General features: G+C 31.8%; 3 protein-coding genes across 6 annotated transcripts; 1 reads left to right on the forward strand and 2 right to left on the reverse strand.

Moving 5' to 3' along the window:
* Positions 1-278: 278 nt before the first annotated feature.
* On the reverse strand, positions 279-4,793 carry LOC122629462. 4 transcript variants are annotated; one of them, XM_043812889.1, is made up of 3 exons: positions 4,655-4,793; positions 984-1,269; positions 279-834 (listed from the first exon to the last, which is right to left on the reverse strand). In XM_043812889.1, exons 2-3 carry the CDS (start codon positions 1,254-1,256, stop codon positions 343-345), a joined length of 765 nt encoding a protein of 254 aa, XP_043668824.1. In that variant the 5' UTR covers positions 1,257-1,269; positions 4,655-4,793; the 3' UTR covers positions 279-342. The 4 variants fall into 4 exon arrangements, with proteins under 4 accessions (XP_043668824.1, XP_043668825.1, XP_043668823.1 ...); XM_043812890.1 differs by lacking the exon at positions 4,655-4,793 and adding an exon at positions 3,750-3,881; XM_043812888.1 differs by lacking the exon at positions 4,655-4,793 and adding an exon at positions 2,039-2,304.
* Positions 4,574-5,363, reverse strand: LOC122629465. The gene has a single exon (XM_043812894.1). It carries the CDS (start codon positions 5,310-5,312, stop codon positions 4,590-4,592), a length of 723 nt encoding a protein of 240 aa, XP_043668829.1. The 5' UTR covers positions 5,313-5,363; the 3' UTR covers positions 4,574-4,589.
* Positions 5,364-5,952: 589 nt separating this feature from the next.
* On the forward strand, positions 5,953-13,317 carry LOC122629278 (protein AF-10). The gene is made up of 13 exons (XM_043812518.1): positions 5,953-6,555; positions 6,647-6,726; positions 6,883-7,047; positions 7,152-7,349; positions 7,450-8,127; positions 8,230-8,561; positions 9,781-10,260; positions 10,342-10,525; positions 10,622-10,817; positions 11,102-11,254; positions 11,345-11,612; positions 11,693-11,821; positions 11,910-13,317. Exons 1-13 carry the CDS (start codon positions 6,447-6,449, stop codon positions 12,058-12,060), a joined length of 3,123 nt encoding a protein of 1,040 aa, XP_043668453.1. The 5' UTR covers positions 5,953-6,446; the 3' UTR covers positions 12,061-13,317.
* The last annotated feature ends 567 nt before the right edge of the window (positions 13,318-13,884 follow it).

The raw sequence follows: 13,884 nt of genomic DNA on the forward strand, positions 1-13,884 counted from the left end.
ATGTGTATATATATATATACACATATATATATACCATAAAATAAATTCCTGTACAATTATTAATAACTTGAATTAAAAACGATCACGTTAACGTTTTAATATTGTAAAAATATAGTACACACTGTAGATAGACCGATGTTGTTACGTAAAGACACTCTTCCAAAGTAAATCGATATTATTGTTATCTGTTCTACTACCTTTTGTGAACGTTCGCTTGTATTTTTTTTTTTTTTTTGAGATTAGAGAGAAAAAGAAAAGAGGAAGAGAAAAAGATATTTGTATTATCTTATTTTTAAGTTTTTATTTAATTCACATTTAATTTCATTAAACAAAACAAAATGTTCACAAAATTCTTTTAGCAAATACAATGAATGTCTGATTTTTCTCATCGATTTTATCGCTAAATTTCTTATCATTGAATTCGTATTGATCGAAATTCCTTTCTAACAATATTTCAAATCCCAATTTCATACAGATCTTCTTCGAATAATCCGACGTTGCTATAGTCGAGGACAATGTCGGAATAATATCGTAATTTTCTATAAAATTGTTATTATTTATCGTAACCGGAATCTTTACGGATTTGCCGCGTTTCAACTCCCTGGCAATTTCCAACGAGGAACTAATCAAAAGTTCACCTATTCTACGTTTACCGAAATTCGGTAAAGTCGCTAAAAACATTATTTCCAAAATGTATTTAACGTTGTAATGCTTGAAAAGATTTATATATCCGTCGACATCGATCATGAAGTCTACCAGTGCCTTCGACGATTTGTATTTACAATTTTCGCTGAAAAGTTCGAACGAACTCTTGTCTGTTGGACTTCCAGCGACCTACGAAAAAAAAAAAAAGAAAGAAAAAGAAAATTAATAAATGAATTAATTAATCGAAATAAGAAAAAAAAAAGAAACAAAGAATCAAATGGGGATGCATGCGATCGACGCGTTTATATTTTTAATCCTGATTATAGAAATTGGATTACCTGAATTTTATTGAAAAGCGCGCCAACAACCTCCCCGCTTTTTACGTCAATGGCGACAACGCTGACTCCATCTTTAGCGGCATTCAAACAAAGTTCTATCAGTTCATCGGCCGCACCAGGTTCCTTTATAAGTTCTACGCCTTTGCATACGTTCTCTCGAGTAAAAAAACTTTTTCTTATAACGTCAAGAGCACCAGATAATGTATCATTTGTCAACGATTCAAATTCGATGTCTCCGTCTTCTGTTGAGCCCCAAAGCCGATAAGAGGACATTCTCTTACGTGTTCTATCAACAAATGTGTACGAGCGCATAAGAATTTACATTAAAATTCAGATTCGTTAAGTTTTGTTAAAATGGAGGAGAAGAAGGAAGGAAGGAAAGAATAGAAGACAAAAAATAAATTAGAATAAGTAAACAAAAGTAATTACTATAAAAAGTTTTCAAAATTGTCTCCTCTTTCTCTTTCTCTCTCGATATCTTATCTTCGTAGACGAATAAAAAATTGTTTTTAACATATGTAAATCGTACATGATTAACGTAAAATGTATCGAAACAAACGCATATTTATTTTTCATATCTTTCAACTTGATTATGAATTATAGAAAGAGTTATTAATGAAAGAAAAAAAAAAAAAAAGAAAAAAGAAAAAGAAGAAATTATTTTCTAATAACGAATATCGTTATCATCTATAACGACAATGTTCTTTTTTTCTCTTCACACGTTAAGATATTTTTTTCTTTCTCTTTCTTCCTTTTTTTTTTTTTTTCTTATCTTTTTTTTCTCCCCATGAATCGAAGGAGTAATTTGAAGAAAATGAGAAAAATGGGCACATAAATAAATAAGAAAATAAATAAATAAGAGTCAATAAATAAATATAATGTAATATAATATAAAACGATGAAAGAAAAAAGTCGTATGTTATTTTCAAATAATAAAAAATAAGAATTCAATTTTATTTCAAGGGCCAGTTTATTTTATTTTATTTTATATTATTTTATTTTATTTTTTTCTTTGTTAATAACGAATAAAAAGAAATATTTTTCCTCAAACGTACCCCATCGTTACTGCCTAGATTGTTCCTCCTCGACGATTCGCGAAACACTGACCGCAATGAATAATGAACGTATATGATTACAGTAAATAAAAAACTGGTATATATACATACATACACACACACACACATTTATATAATATATACATTTATATATATTCATTTTTATGTTGAATGAGATATCCGTGGTAAACCCTATTCATGTAATTGCCGAGAACAAATGATACAAAGTAAAATTTTATCTTTCTTCATTTTTTTATCTTCCTATATTTTTTAGACATGTTTTAAAATTATTAATAATTAACGGTATATAAAATATATTACGTACCTATTTTTTTTTTTTTTTTAATATTATTTCGTTGTTGTTGTTGTTATTATTGTTTAAGGATTTTCTTTTCTTTTCCTTATTTATTTATTTCTTTGTAACTTACCATTATCGTTCTAATCACATAAAAATTTCTCGATTTGATATATAAATATTTTTTTGTTTACTTCTTTTCTTTTCTATTCTTTTTCCTTTTTTATTTTTTTATTTTAATCTCGACACGAATTTTTTTGGAAGTTGTGGACGTTTTCATCATCATCATTATTATTATTTATTCAATTTATTTTCCCCCAAAACATTTCACTTCTTTTCATTGTGAAAGAATTTTATTTGTCTCTTTAATTTTGCTTTTTTCTTTCCTTTTTCTCTACTTTTGTTTAGTTTTATTCTCGCACGACATTTCCTCTATATATTTGTCTCTCTCTCTCTCTCTCTCTCTCTCTCTCCATCTATCTGTTTTTTTTTCTCCGATTCAATGAATTCGAATTTGATTAAAATTCCTTCTCAAATGTATTCGCACGCAACACAAATCTCATTCCGTTTTATGCAAGGCCATCGTTCGCAAGATAAAGGGAAGTGAGAGAATGTAAGATATATATAGATACATTGCCCCTAATGGGGCATCATTCGCACTCAACAAAGAAATTTAATCACAGACGTATATTCGCTAGTTCGTAGTTTTACTTCTGATTTACCTACTACTTTTTAATTTTTATCACCATTTTATTTTAATGTTTTTCTTTTGAATAGATAAACAGATACACAAAGAAAGAGATAGAGATAGAGAGAGAGAGATTAAATCACAGTTGTACGAGTTTAACGATAATAATTTTTATCGTCTTGAGTTCGAACTAAAAACAAAAAAAAAAAAGAAAAGAAAAAAATATATATAGAAAATAAGAAATCTGTTATTTTTATTTTATTTTATTTTTTCTTTTTTTTTTCATGACAACTATCGACTTTACGGATTATCTAATCAGTTTAATTAGTGTGAGTTATCAAATTGTTACCTCGAAATTATATAACCGTGTTTGGTAGTGATCTAGATATAAGAACAAAAAAAAAAAAATGAAAATAAAAAAAAAACAGAGAAAAGAAAGAGAGAAATGTTTTAAGTTCATTAAAAGAAATTTTAGGAACGACGATTCGAGGAAATGTTTTTGAAAACAAACAAAAAATGGAAATGAATATAAAAGATAAAAAAAAAAAAAATTAATAAGTAAATGAAAGAGAGAAAAAGATCGACGACATCAAGGTCTTGGGAAAATTCGTGTTGTAGAGAAAGGAAATAAAAAAAAAAAAAAGAAAAAAAAAGAATAGATAAAACGTACGGACAAAAATTGTTTCTACTTTCGATTACGAAGACAAAGAAAATGAGACTTGACTTACGAAAGAAAATACTTTTACAAATTGTTAAAACTCGTTAAATGGTTTTTCTTCAGCGCCATAGAATGTGTCAAGGTTCCACGATGAATAACGTATTATGAATCGTGATATTTATATATAAACTTATATTTACTTTATATATATTTATAAATACATACATACATATATATATATATATATATATATATATGTATGTATGTATACATTTGTACGCGTATAGATTACTCTTTTTTTTCCTAATGATACTTCCATCATTCTAAAGTTACATTCATAATGATGCATCATTATTCATATCGTTCGTACTAAATGCACATACGTAAATAAGAATTGAATACAATATAAAGCTTATATCGTTGCACTCGTGTTTCGCTTCGCGACACGATCAAACTAATCCGCTTTGATATTTCTTTTCAGATTGAAAACTTTATACGAGGTATAGAATTACATTTTTTTTTTGTCACTTTTCTTTTCTGTTTTTTTCTTTTCCCATATCGTTTCAATTTCCAGGATCGTATTAGAAACTTATATTTCATTTCGTTCGTAAGGAAGAATACGAAAGAAACTATTTTGTCGACCAATGAAGAATAAGCTTTGAGAATGATAATAATTGAAAAGAAGCATATATATATATACGTACGTGCATTAATTGTTATGTGTACACGTATGTGTTTGTTTAAAATGTATTAAAAAAAGAGAGAAAAAAAAAACAAAAAATTGAAAAGAAAACATGTATATAAGAAGCATGCATACATATATATATATATATATATGCATGCACTAATTGTTGTGCGTGTTATATGACGTATTAAAAAAAGAAACGAAAAAAATAAAATATCATAACATTTATAATTCTAAAACCATAAGGGATACAATATTATGGGGTGGAGTGTCTTGAAAAATTGGCTCACCCTTTTCGTTTTCATAGGTTAGCAAATCGACGTCTAGAATACTCTTCATACCTATTTTCTCAGCACTTCTTTTCGAATAGGTCGATGTATAAAGGCCAAATATAAATCCAACGTTGGAATAGGTTTTGACCAACGACAATCCTGTTATCGTTAAATCTAAAGACAAGCCTATTTTACGATGATTTTTGTCAACAGCGATAGCGTAAAATTCTAAAGCTGCCTTGGCGTTTGGAAATCTATCGTAAAGATCAACCTTGTCGGTTATAATAGACATATAATGATAATAATCTTTGATCAATTTTGATTTTGGTATATTCTCGTGAAAAACGGCATTGGTACCGGCTTTACAATAATTAACAAAACGTGGATTTTGACTTAATATCATTAAATTGATTCCAACGATCTTCTTCGTTTTTTCATCGAAGGCCAACAAACAGGGCGAACTATCAAAAATCGCTTTTTGAAACTTCTCTTGATCTTCGGTTATCAGTTTGGCTTCTTCTTCGTTTATCACGACATTCGAGTTAACGAGACTCTTGAACATGGTTTCTTCGTTGTTAAAATGTTCTTTTAAGAAACGCACAATATCGTTTGCTTGATCTTTTCTTGCTAATTTGATGTAATAACCTATAGCAGATGTTTTATAAATTTTATCCATTATTATATGTATATATATGTGTGTGTGTGTGTGTGTGTGTGTATGTATGTATGTATGTATGTGTGTATTTGTTTGACACGACAAAAGTGAAAACTTTCTTCGTGTAACACCACGTCGTTTATGAGGCGTTGGATATATTTTACAGAGCTATATGTATATATATATATATATATATATACACATATATGTATCGTTCGTAGTAACCAAATCTTATCATTGGTTGATTTGTCATTTAAGATTAATATAGATTTGACTACGTAATACAAATTGAGCGTCGACGATTATTGGTTGACACCCTAACGTTGCGATTTAAGAACTATCGATAAAAGTTAGCGAGCAATCGCGAAAACGATTTTGATTGGCTTTCCAGAATGATTTAGATCGAGAGTGATATCGCTACCATATATATTTTCATACTACGACAATGTCTAGTAATATTTTCAAAATTGATTAATATCCATTGTTTATTTTACGACGATACGTATATCGACGATGATATAAAGAAACGAACAAGGATTAAAGTATTACGTATTTCGATAAATTTTATTAAACGTTCGCAATTTTTAATCCTCGTTCTCAATTTTAACGGGGCGTCTGAACCGAGCTTTGTGTTTTCGCGGGTAGAGATGTTTGGTATGCGCATGCGCAGACCGCGCGCGACAACAAAATAAGATGGCCGTGCAACGAAACAAATAGAGCGCCGTCGTAAATAACAAACCGTCCTGGCACGCTTGAAACGAGGGTTTTTTTTCGTGTAAAACTGGACGGCTTAGGGCACGCGGGTGTTAATTCTCTCAGTGTTTATCTCTATTTCGTTAAGAATCGGGTTATTGGTGCGTGGCTTTTAATAGTCTTTTAAGAAGGAAATTAGGCGCGTGGAGCGTTCTAAGGTCGGCCTCGTTGAATGCGTCACGCGCGTACACGAGGATACGTACGTGCGTGCATGCGTGCGTGCGTACGTCCTTCGACACGTAATTCTTCAAACTAAAGAATACAAAAAGTTTAAACGAAACTCGTTAATCGTCATCGCCAGGATGCAAACGCATGGGGAGGGCAAGCGTCATTCCCGTCGCCGTCCACGGTTCGCCTAGCTCCTCATGCTAGTATCCTCTTCCGAATTGCCTGTAGCACAGCATGAAGGAGATGCTTGGAGGGTGCTGTGTGTGTTCTGACGAGAGGGGTTGGACAGAGAATCCGCTGGTGTATTGCGATGGACAGGGCTGTACTGTCGCTGTACACCAAGGTTCGTTATCGAATTGTCATATAAGGATATATTTATTGCTAGTAAATGTCTTCCGCCGTACGATCAATAATCTTGTTTGTAAATATTTCAGCGTGCTACGGTATTGTTACAGTACCAACGGGACCTTGGTATTGTAGAAAATGTGAATCGCAAGAACGTAGCGCACGAGTGGTAAGTCGGTTTTAATCTCTATAGATTTAATTTGGCATTCTATGGTAATCATTCGACAGGCATTTCTAAATACCTGAAAGGATGATTTGTTGTCTGGGTTATATGCGTAATAAAAATACAATCATAACATTTTTCTAATACAAAATATTGGATCAGCGCTGTGAATTATGCCCGAGCAAAGATGGAGCGCTCAAAAGGACGGATCAAGCTGGTTGGGCTCACGTTGTCTGCGCTCTTTATATCCCAGAAGTGCGTTTTGGCAACGTTACTACAATGGAACCCATTATATTACAACTTATACCTTCGGAAAGATTTAGTAAAGTAAGCATCATTTCCAATTGAAACGTTTTTAATCTTATTTCAAGAAAAAGGAAAGAAAATATTTATGTCAATTATTATTATTATTATTATTATTATTATTACAGTCTTGTTATATTTGTGAAGAACAAGGAAGAGGAAGTAGAGCGAATGTCGGAGCTTGTATGCAGTGTAATAAAACAGGCTGCAGGCAGCAATTTCACGTTACCTGCGCTCAAGCTCTTGGTTTACTGTGTGAAGAAGCTGGCAACTATCTCGACAATGTTAAATATTGTGGATATTGCCAACATCACTATTCAAAATTGGTTGGTACAGTTTCCTCCATAAGAGCTCTCTTTTCTTCCTTTCTTTCTTTTCTTGTTTTATTTTTATTCGCTGTAACATTAAAATATAATCGATTTATAGAAAAAAGGTGGTAACGTTAAAACTATACCACCGTACAAGCCTATACCTGCTGACAATGGATCGTCAGATTCATCTCCTGAAAAAGAAGCGGAAACTCCGATAAAATCGTCGTCAAGTAGTAAAAGGAAAGGATCGAGTTCAAAATCTACTACAAATTCTAAAAATAAGTCCAATACTAGTCCCAACGTAGAAGTAAATGGTGTTGCCGATGACACCAAGAGTAGCAGCGGTCGTAACACTCCCAAAGACGGTTCTGCGAATACCGGAAAATTTACGACGTCAAATTTTGTAGAAACTATTGTTACGCAGTCAGAAAGCGTATTTGGACACGATGGGTCTGCTTCTGTAACAGCAGCGTCCGCTGTTACAGTTGCCAATATAAAAACAAGTTCTAATTCGAACTTGATTCATAAAAACAGTAGTCAAACGAAATCTAATACGTCTCAATCTAATAAAGGTTCAAGTCATACAAGTAAAAGAAGAAAGACAGGTGCACGTACACCAACTGTGATAGGAAATGAAAATTCAAATCAATCTGTCAGTTCCGAGGCTAGTGGATCTGTCGTAGTCGCTGTAAGTTCTGTAGTACAGCAAGCAGTTCCAAGTAATAACGTACAACCTACTATAACCGAAGCCACTAGTCTTAGTACCACCACGGAACCTGAAAGAGCAAAAAAGGTAATTTTTATCAATACATAGAATTTTAATTCTTCTCTTTACAATGGGATTTAACAGAATCGAATACCGTCTAACGCGTTTAAAATTCTTTATTATTTACAGTTAAAAATCGATAGTCCGATACAATCGGCATCAAGTACTCCAGTTACTACAGAAGCAACCACTACACCTGTGATAATGTCAGTAACGCAATCTCAGTCATCGACGTCTATTCAATCGCCGACAACTACATCGAATAGTATAGTTGTTTCTGTTCCCTTAACTGCTACTTCTTTATCCGGTGCAGTCCAAAGTGTAGTAACAAGCGCCCCTACGTTGTATCAACAGTTACAGCAAAGTATAATTACTACAGCAGCTAATACAGAACCAAGGTCTAGCATCATGCCGAGTACTGAGAGATTTACATTAGAGGAAGCACCTACTAAAAGATCTCGGTAAATATTAAATCGCGTCTACGTACGTATTTATATATTTTATGGAAAATTATATTTTCTTTCGTTATTTTTTTTTCTTCTTTATTTTTTTTTTATTTTATTTTATTATTATTATTATTATTAATTTTTTTTTTTTTATTCTTTTGCTCCATATTTTCGCGTTACATAATCATTCACGATACTCAAGATGATATTCAAGTATCATATCGTTCGAATATATGTCCGCTAATACGAATTATATCTATAAGTATACAGAACCACGTGCATTCGATTGCTCGATAGAATGTAAATATTTTTTAATTATTCGTTCATTTTATTTTCTTTTAATCGTTTTTATCGATCTTTGAACGTTTCACGTACGAAATGTTGAACAACGTAAATTTTATTATGATTTTGTCGTATCGTAAAATATTTGTGACTATCTAAGAAAAAAAAAAAAAATTCAAATTTAGGAAAACTTCTTAAGAATACAATAGGAATTTTTCAAGTTCTCTAAGTGTGATCAAAATGGCTGCCACGAGGAGTAAACAATCAGGTCATTCTAACCTCTTTACGCGTCGTAGTTTATTCTCCTTTTTTTTTACTCGTTTGTTTCAGTGAAAAAGTGTTTTTTTTTTGGAATTCATTACAAAAAGTGATTAATAATAAATAACGCTCGATTATGTAACATAAAACCCAAGGGAATAAATGGAAAAGGTGTAAATGTTTATATAGCGAGATCTGATTCGTGTATTTGAGCATACAATGCTTCGCTCGAGGCCATTTAGAAATTATCCATTTTATTGTTTTCATACGATATTAGAAGCATAAAATTTTATCGGAAATAGGGATAAGTGTCTTAGGACAGTGAAATTGATTCGTTGTATTTGTAAATAAGTTTATTTAGTGAAACGTGTGCTGTGAGGTTATGTTTATTTTTCCCACTGTAAGAAGCCTGAAGGGCAACGAACGGAGGAAGGGTGTAACGTGAAATCAAAACGGTAATAACGGACTGTTGGGTTTAATGGTTCTACTGATACGAGCAAATTTAATAAACGAAAAGTATTTAATAGAAAATTTATTTCGCGAGTGTATATAAGCAGTTACTTATATATAAAAATGAAGTACAAGAAAAAGTAAAATTTATCTTTTATATTAATAATTAGCCTTCTATCGTTTCGCTATAGATTAAACCTATTCCTTTTAACGACGTCTTTACTTAGACCGTATTATTTTTTAGATCTCAGTCTTCGGACAAAGACAAGGTTCGTAAACCAAAACGTGGATCGTCTAATAGCCAGCCAGCATTAGCACAATCACAATCACAACCACCGTCACAACCGCAATCACAGCTGCCGATATCGTCGATCGCAACATCTGTTTCCAGTAGTGCAGTTGTTACAACTTCTAAACGAGGTGGAAGAAACAATCATCAAACACCTCCACCATCCGTATCAGTAGCACCTGTTCCATCCATAATACAAGGTCCTTCATTAGTAACTGGTGGTCACTTTAGCAGTATTGGTTCGGTAGGCTCGATGGGTCCTACTGTTAAAGATTCGCCTCCTAGTAGTCCTGGTTCTGAAAGTATGAGTAGCAGTGGACCTGGACGTCGCAAAAGGAAAAATGCTTGTACCGCGTCTACGACGCCTACACCACCGGCATCTAATACACCTACGACTTTGACAAATAGTACTAAAGAGGAAAAAGATATTAAGCTGTAAGAATTGTACCATTGATGATATCATTGATTCTAGCGATATAAATATGTTCACTCATTAAATTTTCTTTCTTCTTGTAGATTTCAAAATGGCGTTAGTGCGCCACATATGTTAGGAAATCAATTGAATCCAACTTCAACAATGGCACAAAAAATGTCTGATACATTATCCCAAGAATTGGAAGCTCATTCTATTTTTACAGAAGCAAATAATTCTACAACTAATTTAGTTGGCCCACAATTGCACAGTCGTGTTATAGCCTCCGTAAGTTTCTTATAAATAAGAATTGTAACATATTTTTTTTTCTCCTTTTTTTCCCCTCAAAATTATGTAATAATCAAACTTATGTTTCCTATGCAGATACGATCCAATCAAACAACTACGGCACCTACCTCTTTTTCATCTGTATTTTCAACAAACAGTAACACAAATATTAGTACTGCGAGTTCTGGAACGTTAGGTAGCGGAGCAATCCCACAAACATTAGATCAGCTGTTAGAAAGACAATGGGAGCAGGGCAGTCAATTCTTAATGGAGCAAGCGCAACATTTTGACAGTGAGTGTACGGCAAGAAAAAACAAGCTTACGTTCGCATGGGTGTGATGAAATATGAACTCATATTTTTTTTTTGTTTTTTTCCTTTCCGATTCAGATCTAGTTGCATGAATAATTATGGAAATTTTAGTTTGATTTTATTTTTTGTATCAATTATTAAACTAACATTAAACTAAACTGCTTCCTGCTTAATAGTAATATATTAATAATATCTTTTAAACATTAATATGTATGTGTATATATATATATATAGACTAAATTAAAATTAATTAAATTTCATTATAGTTGCATCACTACTTTCATGTCTTCATCAGCTGAGAGCTGAAAATCTCAGATTGGAGGAACACGTAAATAGTCTTTTACAAAGGAGAGATCATTTATTAGCCGTGAATGCGAGACTTGCAATACCGTTAACGACTCAACCTAGTGCACATCCAGGTAATACAATGGGTCAACTAATTTCGTAGAAAATTGTATTATTCTCTTACTATATGTAACGAGATTCTAATCTCGTATAAATTTTTGTAGTTAACAATGTACATCCTACGGTAAATCCGTCTCATCCTAATGTCGCACATCCAGAGGTACCACCAGGAGCATCCGGAGCTGCTGTACCTAGAGTAAATCGAGAACCTCGCGTGAATAATACATACATGCCTCATTCTAGTTCCGTGAATCATCCGACAACGTTAGAAAATGGATTACCACCAGATCCTTCGCCACCTGCAGCAGCATCCCTATCTCAGTATCAACACAGAGGGTCTTTGGTTGCTCCACAACCAAGTCCTACAATAAGGTAGGATATCTGTCTATTGTCTGATAATATAATGATAGATAATTCAAAATGAATTTTTTGTTGTGTTACGATTACGATAGACATAGTCCAGCAGCTAGTGGATATTTACAAGGACAACAAAGTAACATTGTATCACCGGCTACAGCTAGTAACTCTGGAGTAGTAAGAAATTCATCAGTAACACCTGATCCATTACGTGGTGTACCACGGTATGTTAACGAATAGAATTAATTCTTTTATCTTTTATCATTCATATATTAATATAATAACGAAAATATTTCTAATAATTTTTATTAGATCGGCACCCCAATCATCAAGTAATTATATGCCATCAATGTATCAACCAGCAATGTCAAGTCTCACTAATAATCAAGTAGGTAGCGTTCATAATCTTCATTCACATGGACCTTCTCCGACTAACCATGGGCCACCGGGTAAACCTAGCTGAAGGTAGATGCAATCACGAAATAAACAAAAACATTCGTCATCCGTAAAACGTGATAGAAGCAAAGGCTAGTTATATGTTCTATCGTATTTTAGTGCATTGAGAAATGATTACGTTTAATACACGAATGTGTATTTTGTTTTTATTAACTGCCGAATTTAATTCATTGAAACGCATTATCGAAAGTTTTACCCATAATTCTTGACTTTGCACATGTTTGTCAGTCTCTACTCAATTATGCAATATATCTATTATTAATATTTCAAATTATTAACTGCGCTCTAATGATGATGATGTTGATGTTGATGATGATGACGACGATGATGGGTAAAATAAGAGAAAATCAGAAGTGTGATATATATATATATATATATGTATATACATATATATACTTCCATATATGTATGTATATATGTGTGTATGTATATATGATGTGTTTATGTATGTAACATACATACGAAGTAAATGAAATTCGGATTGCGAAATAATCCGTCTGGCGCATTATATCTATTATATTTTATGATTATAAGTACTACTTTTTTCTTTTTTAAGTTTATTTTTTGTCCACCAGTCGGAGACAAATGCAATGTTTTAATACATGCTTCCGACATGGTATTAGAATTATTTTCTTTTAAGTTAGACGATTTAGCAGAACTGCAGGTTGAAGATATTCATTGCAATTCTGTAACAATCAAGAATTTATAAAATTTGAAAATCCTTTTTATCAGCGAATAATGGCAATCAAGAAAATTCGAGTATAGAAAAAAATAAGGATATGACTGAGAATTAGTATATAATTCATTAATCGAAATTTTGTAATCGGTAAATTTTTTTTTTTTTTTTATATATATATTTATTAAGTAAATACATATATCTTTTTTATTTTAATTTTTTTTTTTTTTTTTTAATTTTGTGGATACAACAGTGCCTGCTTGGGGAAGTAGTAGTGAACACAACGAACGTTGAGTAGAGACATTTCAATCGTGACCAAAGAATAAGAATTAATAGAAGAATTTGCTAGGTGTTTATTTGGTCATTATTTGAAAGAAAGGAAGAAAGAAAAAAAAAAAAAGAAAAGAGAAAAAAAATATCTACACAAATAGTTGTCAATGCATACAGATTTTTCTTTGTTTGTTTACGTGTCAAGCACATACGAGACAATCTCTGAGTGTTGACATCATAAAGGATCAGCAAATCCACAGATGTACAAACGTGTAGACTGTAAGTTAAGCTACCGCGATAAATAGCAATAATAAACGATAGTTGTACATTTTAATTAGGTTTATAAAACATGATGATGCAGTAAAGAAATTCATGTGTAAGTTATACAGGACATTTTTCAAAAACGTGATATCATTTAATATAAATAATATCTTAAATGATTTAACATCGGACAGGATTAAAATGAATGAACAGTATATCTCATGTTTATTTATTTATTTGCCATATCGAAGGACTTTTTTTATTGCATCATCAAAGATTCCGGTTAAGAAGGCGTATTGTGTATAGTATAAAAAATAGATACACAACCTATTTCAAAGCCACATTATAATGTATATTTTAAACTAAAGCATAAAGCATAAAAGAAAAAAAAAAAAAAAAAAAAAAAATTATTATTGTACAACACGAGCACTGCCTTCCACCGAAAAGAGCTATGAAATAGGTTGTCTACGATTGCCATTTTTTTTTCTTTTTGTTTAAAAATGCATGATCATATATTATGTTTCTTAGTTCTTTTTCTTCTTTTTTTTTTTGTGGGGGGAGGGGAAGTTTTAAAAATTTCTATTATTATTTGCTTAATTATGAAAGCAGTATATAGAAATAATA

This window comes from Vespula pensylvanica, chromosome 5, assembly GCF_014466175.1.
Source record: "Vespula pensylvanica isolate Volc-1 chromosome 5, ASM1446617v1, whole genome shotgun sequence".
NCBI lineage: Eukaryota > Metazoa > Arthropoda > Insecta > Hymenoptera > Vespidae > Vespula > Vespula pensylvanica.

Excerpts from the sequence above, each read along its gene's own strand:
- LOC122629465 (XM_043812894.1), bottom strand. The coding sequence starts at position 5,312 with ATGGATAAAATTTATAAAACATCTGCTATAGGTTATTACATCAAATTA.
- LOC122629278 (XM_043812518.1), top strand. The coding sequence starts at position 6,447 with ATGAAGGAGATGCTTGGAGGGTGCTGTGTGTGTTCTGACGAGAGGGGT. Across the intron at positions 6,556-6,646 it reads TACTGTCGCTGTACACCAAG|CGTGCTACGGTATTGTTACA; the intron begins GTTCGTTATCGA and ends TAAATATTTCAG. Across the intron at positions 10,261-10,341 it reads GAGGAAAAAGATATTAAGCT|ATTTCAAAATGGCGTTAGTG; the intron begins GTAAGAATTGTA and ends TTCTTCTTGTAG.
- LOC122629462 (XM_043812887.1), bottom strand. The coding sequence starts at position 1,295 with ATGCGCTCGTACACATTTGTTGATAGAACACGTAAGAGAATGTCCTCT. Across the intron at positions 835-983 it reads CGCTTTTCAATAAAATTCAG|GTCGCTGGAAGTCCAACAGA; the intron begins GTAATCCAATTT and ends TTTTTTTCGTAG.